The sequence below is a fragment of the Scyliorhinus torazame genome, chromosome 19 (assembly GCF_047496885.1).
Source record: "Scyliorhinus torazame isolate Kashiwa2021f chromosome 19, sScyTor2.1, whole genome shotgun sequence".
NCBI classification, from domain to species: Eukaryota; Metazoa; Chordata; class Chondrichthyes; order Carcharhiniformes; family Scyliorhinidae; genus Scyliorhinus; species Scyliorhinus torazame.
Window position 1 is genome coordinate 117210533 of NC_092725.1, and position 14595 is coordinate 117225127.

The 14595-nt window shown below is 42.4% G+C and overlaps 1 protein-coding gene across 3 annotated transcripts in view; it reads right to left on the reverse strand.

Annotated features, from left to right (window-relative positions):
* Nucleotides 1–2935: 2935 nt before the first annotated feature.
* Nucleotides 2936–14595, reverse strand: part of ptprb (protein tyrosine phosphatase receptor type b) — a 169023-nt gene continuing 157363 nt past the window's right edge. For all 3 annotated transcript variants that reach the window (XM_072485101.1, XM_072485102.1, XM_072485103.1), the window contains 6 exons: nt 14384–14518; nt 13238–13360; nt 12823–12986; nt 9668–9803; nt 7955–8075; nt 2936–3454 (listed from right to left, as the gene is read on the reverse strand). In XM_072485101.1, coding sequence (XP_072341202.1) covers nt 3432–3454; nt 7955–8075; nt 9668–9803; nt 12823–12986; nt 13238–13360; nt 14384–14518 — 702 coding nt within the window. In that variant the 3' untranslated portion in view covers nt 2936–3431. The remainder of the gene's footprint in view (nt 3455–7954; nt 8076–9667; nt 9804–12822; nt 12987–13237; nt 13361–14383; nt 14519–14595) is intronic.

Below are 14595 nucleotides of genomic sequence, written 5' to 3' on the forward strand. Positions count from 1 at the left end.
GCTGCCTCAAGGGGACAGGGATGGGGGGCGTCACATGCAGGTTCCTATTAAATTGATAGGATTCTGATGGTCTCCTAACCACAGGCCAAATGAAAAATGTTCTGAACAGATAAGTGTTCAGCTTCTCTATCTGGGACGAGATCCCATAAGGAAAGTCCCAGCCCCCACGATCCCAATCCGATCCCCCCCCCCCCCCCCCACCCCCCCCCGCCCCACCCACCAAACCACACATGAAGATTCCCTCTTGTGAGACTATTCCACAACCCCTTCCCTGTCACTTGGCAGGCAGCCTCTGGACCAATTGAACGGACAGAGTGAGGCCAACAGCACAGGTTCAAGACCCATATCGGCTGAGGTTACTCATGAAAACCCCACCTTCTCAACCTTGCCCCTCGCCTGAGGTGTGGTGACCACCAGTCAGCTCTCCCCTCTCATAGGGGAACGCAGTCTGGGACTATGGCTTTTACTTGACCTAGCTAGAAAACCTCCCCCCCCCCCAGCTCAGGATTAAAGGTGGTTTGTCATTCTGCACTTCCTTGGATTGTGGCAGGAAACTGGAGCACCCACGCGGTGCTGTGAGGCAGCAGTGCTAGCCACTGTGCCACCGTCGCCCCCAATTGAGTGCCAACAGTTAAAATTAGCCCCTCCCCCTCCCATGTCAAGTGTTCTTATGCCTGTGGGCTGGGGTGGCAAAACAAAAAAGCATGATTTCACCAAACAGGAGTGTGAGGGGACGTTTCAAAAGACCCCAAAAGCAGCATTGACTGACACTGCCGGGCCATTAGACCTGGTAGAATGCTCTCTCTCTTTCTCTCCCAATCTGTGTTTTGGAGATTGACGAGGGCTTAACATATATTTCAAAGTGGCAGCAACATCAGCCTGGTGCTATGTCCCTCACAACATAGAACATGCCTGATGTTCCAGTTGTCGATCTGAAAGAGAACAAAATGGCTGCAGGGATGTAGAAAATGAGGAAAGTAGAAAGTGGGATGAAATAAATTCGACAAATTGCTTCAAGCTTAGATTTTAATGGTCCATATTATTTTTTTAAATGCAGATTTCAGTGAATTTGGTCAATATAAATTAAAGATAAATTAATATATAATTGAGGACTCCATTGCTTTATTTGTCCATCACTTCACTAAATGCATGAACATAACAACTAATGTGTAACAATGGTTTATACTGTGCCAATCTTGGGTCTTAACCTGCAAAATCTAAAGTACAATATCATCTTTGATCAAACATGGCCTTTCATTTAAAGACATGTTGCATTTAAGAAGGGTAATTTTACAAGTGGGCATCTAACATTACACTTGTCTGTGTGTTGATGGAGCTTTTAAGGAAACTACTTGCTCTTTAACAAGAAATATATATGCGCAGTTAATTTGCCAGAAATGGTGGTTTGCGTAAAACTGTAAATTAATTTTTGACCCAAAAAAATCAGCAATTATGGCTCTTTAAAACTAATTTAACTAAATGTTGCACTATGAAATGAGAGGTGATCTTGCTGAAAAAAATACACTTTTTGTTGAAGCTTTTTGTCTTGCTCTTATGAGGGAAATCAACAAATTTATCAACAAAACTGAAAACATCAGATGTGATCCACGATTGGACAACATTTGCTAAATAATCCTGAGTGTGCTAAGAATTATGCTAACAACCAATTTAATATTGTCAGTTAAGCTCACAGTATGGCACATTTGCGATACTTGAAGCTACAGATATTAATACACGGGACCCCCTGTACTTTGTAGACAGAAAGAACATGTATACACATTGCGCCTGTTTCATCTAAATAAACCAACTGTCGTCCATTTGCTGGTTCATTCGTGAGGGCCATTCTCTGACCAATCAGGGTCAAGCTGCTTAGTTCAAGCTGCTTAGTTCAAACTTCAAACAACGGTCGGCAGTTAACTGTCAGTCACCATCAAACTGGTACTTTCGCCGCAGCAATACCTGTACCAATCAAAGTCCACTTACCAACCAATCCGCACACTCTTCTCATACAGTGTAAATTTGTTGATTTCCTTACAGTATATTCGTGCAAGTGTCCTGATGAATGCAAAATGAAAAGTTTTGACAAAAATGTATTTTTTTTCAGTAATACTCAAGTTCTGTAATACCAGTGGTGATCCTATTGAAACATCTAATAATCTGAGGGGGCTTGACAGGGTAGATGTTCAGCGTGTGATTTCCCTCATGGAGCACGCTCGACTACTGGGGCCCAGTTTTAAATGGGCAGCCCTTATTTTTAGATGGAGGTGAGGACGAATTTGTTCAATGAGGGTCATTAATCTTTGACATTCTTTACACAGAGATCAGTGGAGGGTGGGTCATTAAATATATTCAAGGCTGCGTTAAACAGATTTTGACCTACATGTAGAACATAGAAAAATACAGCACAGAACAGGCCCTTCGGCCCACGATGTTGTGCCGAACCTTTGTCCTAGATTAATCATAGATTATCATAGAATTTACAGTGCAGAAGGAAGCCATTCGGCCCATCGAGTCTTTGTGGGGGATGGGCAGGAGAGTGGAGCTAAAGCCACAGTCAGATTAACCGTGATCTTATTGAATAGCAGTACAAACTGAATGAATGAACAGTCGCCTTCTATTCCTATTTCTTATGATCCTAAAAAATGGTTTTTCAATGTAAGCATAATGGTCATCATACTTGGGCGCAGTGAGAAGATGAAATCTGTAACTCTATTGACAAGGTGCTTCTGGTGGAACGGACACTCCACACAGTGTTCACTGTTTCTCTCTCTCTCTCTCTCACTCTCTCTCCTGAGAGCTGATGCATCTACTCACAAATGTGGCTAGCAGAAATGAGTGCTGAATAGTGCTGAGACCGGAGCAAATGTCTTAGTTGCTAAAATGCTATGATGAAAACAGGCCTGATGTTAACAAACACCAAACCATAGCCTTCAAAGCCTGATGGAAAGGTTTATTCAAAGTGTTTATTCCTCAAATATCTCTCCAGTGTAAGCGCTCAGCACACCACCTATCAAGTACATCCAGTTACAATTATCCTTTCAAATACTGAGTTTCCGCACATAAAACAATTTGGATAGCATAGAATATTAAATTGTGAATATTAATCTCTTTAAAAATCAAACAAAGTTATTAAAAAACAAAATTATATACAGATTATTATTTTTACTTACAATATACATTTTATAATAAGTAACTTAAAATACATAATTCACCAGTTTTAAAAATATACATAGTATAAGAAATATTTATTTGAAATATATAAGTATATACAATAATCTCTAATACAATTAAATTACAATGATATCCAAAAAGAATATCAAGCAAATAAATTATACACACGGTAAAATGCCAGACTTGGTCTTTATATAGTGCATGTTTAGCTGTACTGCCAATGAGAGTCATTACATCAGAAGACGATTTCTTCACATTCTTCAGTGCCGTCCGAAGAGGAAATCTATGGGATCAGCAAAAGAAATGGCCATTTCTCATAATTCTCCTCATGTTTCAAAATATCATTCCTCATCTTCTCGTGGTGGTGTCATATTACTAATTCACTGATGCGGTTTTTGAGAGAGAAACTACTAGTGAAGAATCTACCCCTCCTCATCTTTAATGTCACACCATGCTTTGAGCACAGTTTTGTTTACTGAATTTAGGTTACCCAATTTTGTTTTCCCAATTAAACTTACCCTGACATCTTTTTTGAGGGGGATTATGGGGGTGAGACCCACGCAGATACGGGGAGAATGTGTAAACTCCACACGGACAGTGACCCAGGGCCAGGACCGATCTCGGGTCCTCGACGCCGTGAGGGCAGCAGTGCTGACCACTGCGCCAGCGTGCTGCCCTATTTGAGCACCTTCACAGGGTGATGGTAGGTCTGGGCCAAAGGGAATTAAAGTTGCCTACGGGAAAACACACTGGATGTTGAACCTGCAGAAAACACCTCGAGTAGAGACTCAAAAATGTAACAATCAATTCGACAAATAGTTTTCCCAAATGCCAATGGCTCCCAATGGAGCAGCTTGCCCATTTTTCTGGCTATTGATCTTCTCTGCAATTGGTGACAGTTTCTGCTTCATGGCGAAATTAACCCCATTTTGTTATTGTTGGTGGCCAGGAGGTGGAAATGAAAGTTGCAGTTGCATCTTTCAAATCAAGGCAAAGGTCTTGTGTTCTGAGACTTCTGCCGCAGACTCAGCCGTACAATGTCAATTGAAATAGAACCACATTACAGTGGTTCTGCAATGTAAAAGAAAAGACAAGGAGGCCAGATATTTTTGACGGAGCTTTCTCAATCAGGAAGTCACAAAGTGCTTTGCAACCATGTTTGGAATGTAGACATCAGCTGCCCCGATTTCCGCACCATAACAATGTGTACACAGCGAGATCCCACAAAAAAACAGGGAAAACAATGACCAAGACATTTGTTCTAGCTGCTGGTTATGGGATCAATGTTGGCAATGACTCACCTGTTTTTCTACATATTGTTTCAATTCACAAAGAAAATAACTTCTGCATGCTGCCCGTGTACAATTTTAGCACTTGTAAATGTGAAATTAATTGCAACCCATAGCTTCAATTACTTTTCCTCAGCTTTGTAAAAATGGAGATTTGCATTCCCTCTCTGGGGAATAGTTTTTTGTTCTGTTTCTTGGTGTAGTTTCTAAACATAACAGCTCTCACCAATGAGCTGTGAGCCTCCAGTGAAAAATATTTTACTTCAATTGAACTGACCACAATTCTTCTGCAAACTCTGACTAAAGTCTACTTGTGTTCAAAGTAGGTAGGGGATGTGGGGGTTGTGGTTGCAGAATCAGTAATGGATTGGCTCCGTGCACCAGTCTGTTCTAGTCTGGGGCCCGGGCACATTTGCCAACTGGATGGCCTCATCAAAATGCTGCCACAAAGCCCCAGTTCCCCATTTACTGAAGGCAGGACGTCTGCCTGGTCCAACCGGTCCAACAGGTTAAGTTTATAACAATAATCTTTATTATTGTCACAAGTAGGCTTACATTAGCACTGCAATGAAGTTACTGTGAAAAACCCCTAGTCACCACACTCCGGCGCCTGTTCGGGTACACAGAGAGAGAATTCAGAATGTCCAATTCACCTAACAAGCACATCTTTCGGAACTTGTGGGAGGAAACCAGAGCACCCGGAAGAAACCCACGCAGACACGGGGAGAACGTGCTGTCTCCGCACAGACAGAGTGACCCAAGCCGGGAATCGAACTTGGGGCCCATAGCCAATGAAGTGCATTAGGATGTCCCAAGATCATGAAAATTGCTTTTTAATGCAAGATTGTTTTGTTCCACTTTAGCCTGGCATGGGCTGTTGCATTATTGAACGCATTGTAAATGAAGCTGACCTCAGACTGGTGCATGGAGCCATCCCTTCACTGATTCCACAACCACAACCTCACATCCCCTCCCCACTTTAAACACAAGTAGATTTTAGTCAGAATTTGGAGAAGAATTGTGGTCAGTTCAGCTGAAGTTAAATATTTTTTTACTGGAGGCTGATAGCTCATTAGCGAGAGCTGTTATGTTTAGAAACTACACCAACAAGTGATTGGACAAAAAACTATTCCCCAGCTTCATTAGTTGGGTGGGGTAGGGGAAAGGCTGGAACCATACTGGCAGCATTCCCAGCTTTTGTTCTGGGCTCTGGAGGAAGCTCTGATCTCTGCTTTTATTAAGTGCACGCTCAATTTCCTTAATGCTCCACTTGCTGGAATCTCTGCACTCAATAACATATCGTAGCTCATTCAGAATGCTGACACTTATGTTTTGGTTTTCAGCAGGATCCATGGTTTTGCTATCTATAAATCAAATTCAAGATCCTTTAAATGCCTTCAGGAGTCTTCTGTCTGTTCGCAGCCTGTGCCATTAGGCTGCTCTTTATTTCTCCTTCTATTTGTTCCAAGCCTAGTGGCTAGTTTTCCAGACAGCAGGTTTCTACCTTTGGAATTTGCTTCCAAAACCTGCTGTGCATCCTCTTTCCTTGTTATCAAAGCCCGACTAATGACTTTCCACATTAACTGTTCTTTTGGCCCTGCCCAATTCCAGTCCACTTCCTTTTCCTCCCACTCAGTGTTAATTTTTTTCTCTGCTGTCTCTCAGATGCCCTGGGGCAATTCTAATTGAGGCGGGGCATACATGCACCAGATGAGGTCTTGTAGCACAGTGTCCCTACCTCTGAGCCAGATGCTCTGGGTTCAAGTCAGGGCGGAACGGTGGTACCGTGTTAGCATTGTTGGCTCACAGTACCAGGGAACTGGGTTCAAATCCGGCTTTGGGTGACTGTGTGGAGTTTGCACTTTCTCCCCATGACTGCGTAGATTTCCTCCGGGCGCTCCGGTTTCCTCCCACAGTCCAACGGTTGGGTGGATTGACCATGGTAAATTGCCTCTTAGTATCCAACGGTATATAAATTAGGTGAGGTTATAGGGTTACAGGGATAGGGCAGGGAGTTGGTCTAGGTAGGGTGCTCTTTCAGAGGGTCGGTGCAGACTCGATGGGCTGAGTGGCCTTCTGCACCTTAGGGATTCTATGGTTCTAAGTCCCACCCAAGGACCTGATGGCCAAGGAAAGTGTGTTCATAACACAGGCAAAGAGGTTGAGTAACAACCTACAAAATCCTTCCAATGCGCCAATGGCTGGCACTAAGAGTGGGAGAGACTCCTGGTCAGCCATGCTTGATGCAGAGTGGCGCCCCTCAGCCTCTGGTGACAGGCTAGTGACCTGTTCCAGGATAAACTAGCTATTGAAACAGATGCCAGCATTCCTTGTGCACCAGGTGTGGGAAGAGAAACAATACATACAATATTGTTGACAGACTCAGTTGATTTTAAGACAATACGAAAAACTATTCTCTGCCAATCTCATGTGTAAATATCACCACATTAGCAGAGGACCATAGGCTGCTCTTCCTTTTGAGAGAGAGCGTACTGGTGGTGAGCTAACCTGAGGGTAACCACACCTGAGGCGAGGGACAAGGTTGAGAAAGCGGGGCCTTTCATATAAGCATGTAATGAGCACCATTTATAATCTTATGGGGAAAGTGGAGATTGAAGTCTCTCATAGTCTTATTGGACTCTGGCTGACTACGCTAGACCAATTGATAAAATAGGTTAACATGCTTATATTGTGATATTATGTCAAAAGGCCATTAGGGAAAGAGTCATTTGTACTAATGCAGTCTGACATTACTTCCTGGAAAATATTTCCTCTCAGCAAACAATTAATCCACCATCCTTATGTCCGCTGACATTTCCACAATGAATGTGTTTAACCAGGAACAAGAGTATACTGGCAACAAATTGGGAGGGCAGGAGGTCTAGTTCAGCATATGAGGATGGCCTTGGTTCTTATTTCCTTTCTTTAACACTCCCCCGGCCGCACCATCTACTCCCCCATCCCATCCGATCATTAAATTAAAACCAGGCATTCAGCCTCAACTGGAGGAATGAAAACAGTTTTGAAATGCACTGCTGGAAAATAAGACTGACCCTGGTTCTTTGTCAGGCACTCCCAGGTAGGCCTCTCTCATCGATGATAATTATGACTGAATTATGGTAAGTTTAGCACCGTCTCTTATCGGGATTGGGTTGAGATTACATCAAGATTTTCCATGGAATATTTATAATAACTGGGTGGAGGAAGCTTTTATCGCAAGAGCCTGGATTGGATTAAAACCCAAGTCTGAGGTAAAAGTACAACATTCAGTCACCACTCAGATCCTGAGCAAATTATTTTCTTGGTAAATTGCAGTGAAAACATAGCTAGTGCACTTGCTGTTAGAATAAGCATTGAGTCCATCATATTGTATTGGAATTAACAGCCCACCTTGATTGCTAACTCAGATAAATAGATAATCATGTAATACTTTATCAGTAAACAAAATGAATACTATTCCATGGGAAAGTTACCTGCAGGGCTAATTTACGTACCTCTGTGATACTCTGGGTTGACATTCTCATATATAGGAAACAGTGGGTTTTCTTGTTCACTTCGTAGCTTTCTACTTCTTAAAACATCTCTTGTGCATAAATGTAAATATGCATATTGACACTGAAAGAAAAGTTCAGGGAGAAATTAATTTTCTCTCTTTATTAAAATCCACTTAAAAGTTATATATTGTTCCCTGACGGTTTGCCTCTTGCATTAATGCTGGCAATAGGACATTACTGTAAATAAACTTTGCATCTCGCTCACAGGTGTGACTGTTTAAAATATAAGGCCAGACAAAACGTTCTTCTGCCTATCTAGCCTTATCTTATCACAAGGTTATTTTTGTCTCCTTACATATTCACTTTCCTTATATGTTCAACAAACTGATTGATGGATATTTCAGCAATATTGAAGGAATATAATTGCCACTGCTGTCTGTAGCCGTACGTCCTTCAGGGGACAAAGAGGATAACTAAGTAATAATTCCCACTGATTTTCTTGTTATGTTTATTATTCTTTTTCTTATTTTGTAATTTATTTTTTCCTCCTCTTGGCATTCATTGGGCAATGTGCCATTTTCTGATTGCAAAGTTGCCCTCCACAGTCTCGAATAACTTTACTACAGTTACTGTGGAAAATGGGATTGTGGTAAAGTTCTATCAATGTCAGCACTGAGAAAATTCAGGGACATGCTACTTGAAGCATACCAAATAGAGGGAGAATTTGTGTGGTTTACATCATGTTATTGAGGATTTCCGCACTCCAGTGGGCAGCAGGATCTCTCCCTTCTGGGCTGTCTTTCAAAAGATGTCTTATTTGCAGAATGTGAGGGAATTCACACTAAAATACACGAACAGGTCCTAAAAACATCAGCATTCAGTTTATTCATGCCCTCATCAAGGATTTTATGTGACTCCATCTCTCTTGGATGTTATGCTGTCTGTACGAGGCCCCTCCTGTCTGTCTGAAGTGGATTGTGGGTAGAAAGCAGGCAAAAATCTGGTCGGCACCATCTGTTTGGCCCTTTCCATAGACTTGATGACTGCGGACCAATGGGGAGCCCACTGCTATGCATCATGGATGACTGAGGGAAGGCACAGGGGAATGGCTTGCAGTTCCAGTGCAAGAGTGGGAATGTAGCAGAGACATAGCTGTGATAGCAGGAAGAGGAAAAAGGGATATGTGGATCTCTTATAAAAATAAATTTAGACTCCCCAATTATTTTTTTCCAATTAAGGGGCAATTTAGCATGGCCAGTCCACCTACCCAACACATCTTTGGGTTGTGGGGGTGAGAGATATGTGAATCATTGACTAACTATAGTGCAAGATGGCTCATTTCCCTATTATATCACTTCCTAATTAATTCCCAAATTCAAATGCAATTTTTTGCATCCAGAATTAATGCGCTCCTTCACACATTTCAATCTGGGTTATGTGAATAATTATGCAAAAGGCTTGATCCTAGAGAAATGAGTTTTATTGTCATTATTGCCATTACGGCTAGATCAGCATCATTTAGAACTGCTATGCCTACACACAAAAATCCTCCCCTTGGTGTCTTGTTGCGAGTCCTCCCCCACAAGGAAGACAGTCCACTTGAGATAACTTGAGACTGGCGTTAAATATTAACAGGCTATTGTCCTTTTAGATGTTACAAAAGCTAAATCACGTATGACAGAATTCTGTCACAGTGCTATCAAACCCCATTACCTCAGTTTGCACCATGTGAACCCTGTGAAGCCTCAGGTCATAGACTGTCCCATAAATGTCTACAGAATCTTTGCTCTCCAAATGCTGAAGGATTCTGTCCAAAGCAATAAATGTGCCTGTCCGACCGACTCCAGCACTGTGTAAAAACAAAAGCAAAATCTAAAATTAGCAGCAAAGAAATAAACAAACAGAACAATATATAGTCCTCTCTGTAGATACTACCAAACACTCTTTTCATCTGGGAACCTTAATTCAAATCCAAGCCAAACTAACAGGGTCAAGACTTTTTCCTAACTACTTGCATTGGATTTGGCAGATTTCTGTCCAATTCCTTTTGGTGCTAACCCACAGCACAACGTTATTTACATTTGGTCATGAGAGAGACCATAAAAATTGGGAACTTCAAACTAGTGCTGTAGGGGTTATGTCAATTTCTAACCTAACTGTTCCTTCTTTTGCCGTGTTTGAGGTTAGAGTTGAATTCCTCTGTTGAGAGACGACCGTCAAGAAGCCTTAATCTGCAGCTGGATGAGATATGTCTAATGTAGGAGTGCTTGTTGCCATCAGTACATGCTTAAGTTGGGCAAAACGTTCCACTCCAAACTGACATCCATTAACTTAGTATGAGTAACGGTCAGCACGGTGGCGCAGTGGTTAGCACTGCTGCCTCATGGCACCGAGGTCCCAGGTTCGATCCCGGCCCTGGGTCACTGTCCGTGTGGTGTTTGCACATTCTCCCTGTGTTTGCCTGGGTTTTGCCCCCACAACCCAAAGATGTGCAGACTAGGTGGATTGGCCACACTAAATTGCCGTTAATTGGAGAAAATGAATTGGGTACTCTAAATTTATTTTTAAAAGCTTTCTATGTGCCGAAAATGGTATCTGTGAGTGAGTACTAATTAATCACCAAAGTGTTCAATTTACAATGGTGGTGATATGAGTGCAAAAGACAGCAGTCATCACTGTCAAAATGTCTGCACAATATGACTGAAGCATCAATAGTGGCGCGTGGCTTGAATTTCTGCTTGGTGGTCATCTAAACCTATCGGGTTACTTTGGCCAAAGGGTAAAATAGGCATTGGTATTGTGTCAATAAAAGACACCTCTTTGAAACTCTGAATTTAGCACATCATTTTGGACCTATTTGCAGATTACTATAATCAAACTGGCCTGGATGTACTAAATCAGACACTTGCACATTTAGCACTCAAATGTTGTTCAGACAAAATTTTGTGGAGTGGTATATGGGGGATCCTTGTACCCACTTTCACTGAAATGCTCTGGCTGGTACAAAGCGGCACATTGCAGGATTGGTCAGGGATTGAGGTAGAGGGCACACAGGTCCTTGGCGGCAGCACTGGAGACCTTGGTGGAGGAGGTCCTTAGGAGGAGGGATGTCCTGTAGCCACAGGGGAGAGATACGTTATCTCACTCGCCTCTCCCACTTCCCTGGAGCAGCTGTAGTTGCTGCGCTGGGCCTCATCTCCTCCATCTATTCCTCCTGTTGACATCTAGTAAGATTTGGTTTGCAAAAATATGCTTTATTCATAAAATATCTGAAAGAACATTACAATCATTTCAAAATGGCCATCACAAAGTGCAATAATATTCAGGTTTTCTACATAGGTCATGTTGCACGGTTCAACACAGTCAAAGAAAAACAAAGACTTCAAAATGGTCATTATAAATGGTCATTTCTACACAGATCAAGTTGTACTCTGAGGTGCTTCCATATAAATGTGATACATGTAACATTCACTGTATATATTCAACATGATTCATAAGGTCTGAAGGGAGTTTATACTGTTGCACTCCACTCAGTTCAGTATGTCTGAAAGGTCTGAGACAGCGATCATCCCCCATTGTGCCTCTGAGGCAGCTGTCCCAAGCTTTAGCGCATACCTCTGCACGTTATCCTGAGCTTTGGAATATTCCAGTTTGCAACACTTGGTCGGGGAGAACTCTTTGTACAAGAAGACCAACAAGTTTCAGACAAACCAAAGAGCATGTGTTTGTTTCTGTGCGTGTTCTTGGGAACAGCCCGTAGAACACAGTCCTGCGTCATGGAGCTGCTCGTGATGAACCTCGACAAACACCACCACACCTCTCTCCAGAGAGGCACATTCTTCTTTGCAAAGGCACATTCCACAAGGATGTGGAAAACGGTTTCTTCCCCTCCACAGCCACGAGGGCAATGTGCAGACGGGGTGAGACTCCGGGCGTGTAGGAAGGATCTGACGGGGAGGGCATTTCTCACCACCAGCCTAGCTCGGACTTGGAGCTTCTTTGAAAGTCCTGGTGATGAGGCATTCTGCCAAATGACTACGTAAAATGGTTATGAGCAAGCTCTGTTTCTCCTTGTGGCTCCTACAATGTGCCGAACGAGACACTGGAGAGTGGAACAGTACATCCCCTTTTTCTGAATGAATGTCGATAGTGATTTGCTGAAGCCTTGACCAAGTGTCCCGAAAGTCCCCGGAAGTGCTTAAGCAGCATTTAAACATGAAATGGCACTATCCCTTTAAGTGGTTTAAATTCCATATCAATGCTTTGTTTAGTTCCAAACAGCTAGCTGCTGTTGAGAGAGGACATTAGGATAAGTGCTAGCTCCCAAACTGCTGCAATGCCTCCTCAATGAGCACTACCAGGCATTTGAAATGGCAAGCAGCAACTTGACTATGGAGAAAAGTAGAATTTCATTGCACTTTCTGTGAGGACCATCCAATACTGAAATTTTTTGTAATGTTCTTTTAGATATTTTACAAATAAAGGGTGGGATAGTCCAGCCATTCCCACCGGCGGGATCTTTCAATTCCTTCAAAGGCGACCCCCTCCCTCATCGCGGGGTCCCTGGTACTGGACGGTGTGACCAATGGGAATCCTGTTGATAGCGGCGGGACAGGAAGATCTCACCGTCAGCCAATTGCAGGCCGCCCCTGTCAGTGTAAAGTACACCCTGGGTGGGTGTATCCCGCCCAAAGTATTTTCTTGCAAAAAAAAAAATCAGTCCCTGAATGAGTCTCCGAGCTGCTGTTCCTGGCAATTTGTTTGGCCTTGACCAAAGAAGATCCGAACAATCTGTCAAAAATTGCACCCATCACCTTACATATCGTCTCAGTCAGTCATTCAAACACAAAGTACCACTCAATTTGTACCTGCAATGTATAACTGTGGGTCCTGAGTTTGGCGTTCTGTTAATATAATCTCGCACTGTTCGCACAAACTGGATTAAAGATTGCGCTGTTTCGGGCACACCGTGATCTGGCCAAACTGTGTAGTGAAAGTGACGAACAATCCATGCACAGTCAAGTTGATCCTCCTAAATAATAAGAACAAAAGTCTTAATGGGTGGTATTACTTACTCTCCAACATCACAAGCTTCTGTGGGGAAACTGGATAAATGTAAATATATATAGAACGTTGACAACTTGGTATAACTTGGAAGCCTGCTTTCTATAGTGAAAATGTAAATGCATTTATACCCACCTGTCTAAAAGGTCGAAGATGCAAGGTTTAAATAAAAGCAATACGATTGACTCAAATTTTTAAAAGGCATTTACAGATCCTTACATTGCATATTTTGAATTCTCTGATTGTCCATTCTGGTAAGACTGATTCTGACAGCATCTGGACAATGAGATCTCCATAATACAAAGCATCATGATCAAAGGGCCAGTAATGATCACACTTTACCTGTTCATTAAAACACAGAACAAACTGTCATCCATTTGCACAGCCCAACAAATAGGCAATTACAATTTCAAAACATGAATAATTCTTAAAAACCCTCCCCTCAGTTCCCATTGGGCTCCTCCTGATGTCCTGTTGTAGCTTTGACAGGAATCCCAGGGAAATTATAGTAACGGCTATTAATGCAGTTTCTCGTCCACCTTTTTCAGCTGTTACAACAGGAGGTTGCGACGCCTTCAGGAATTTTATAAAAATTCATTCTTGGGCTGTGGTGTCACTGGCAAGGTTGGTATTTGTTGCAGATTCCTCGACGCACTGAGAAAGTGACTGTGAATCATCTTCTCTTTTGATAGAACTAAGTAACAGGTTAAGTAACTTCAGAGGGCAGTCAAATATCAATCACTTGAGTATAGAACTGGAATTACATAAGAGCGGCACAGTGGTTAACAATGCTGCCTCACAGTTCCAGTGTCCCAGGTTCAATTCCCGGCTTGGGTCACTGTCTGTGTGGAGTCTGCACATTCTGCCCGTGTCTGCGCGGGTTTCCTCTGGGTGCTCCGGTTTCCTCCCACAGTCCAAAGGTTAGGTGGATTGACCATGCTAAAAAAAGCGCCCTTCGTGTCCAAAATAAAGGTTAGGTGGGGTTACTGGGTTATGGGGATAGGGTGGAGCTGTGGGCTTAAGTGGGGTGCTCTTTCCAAAGGTCGGTGCAGACTCGATGGGTTGAATGGCCTCCTTCTGCACTGTAAATTCTATGATTCTATGAATCCAATAGCCTCACGGTCACTTTTACAGATGTTTTACTGCCAGGTTATTTTCATTGAGTAAAATTCTCAAACTGACATTATGAATCTGAACTGCTATTTTGTGAATGATTAGTCTGGTCCAGTGGATTAATATTCCAATAACATAACCACTACATTCCTGTACCCTTCGTGTTTTACGATATATACAAAACTTCCATTCATATAACATCATTTACAAACAGCAGATATTTCTAAAGGAATACAAACAGTAAATGCTTACCCTTCCCTTTTCTACACATTGTGTCACCATCACAATATTATGAACATTTTGCTCCCAAACCATTTTCCAGAAGTCATCTTTAGTGCCAGGTAGAGGGCCTTGAGTGGCAATGTATTCTCTTCGAAAATTGCATCCCTAAAAATTCCCAATCGAAGGTTACATTATATATGCTGAAACACTAAAATTTGATAGCTTTGCAAATGCAAAAAACA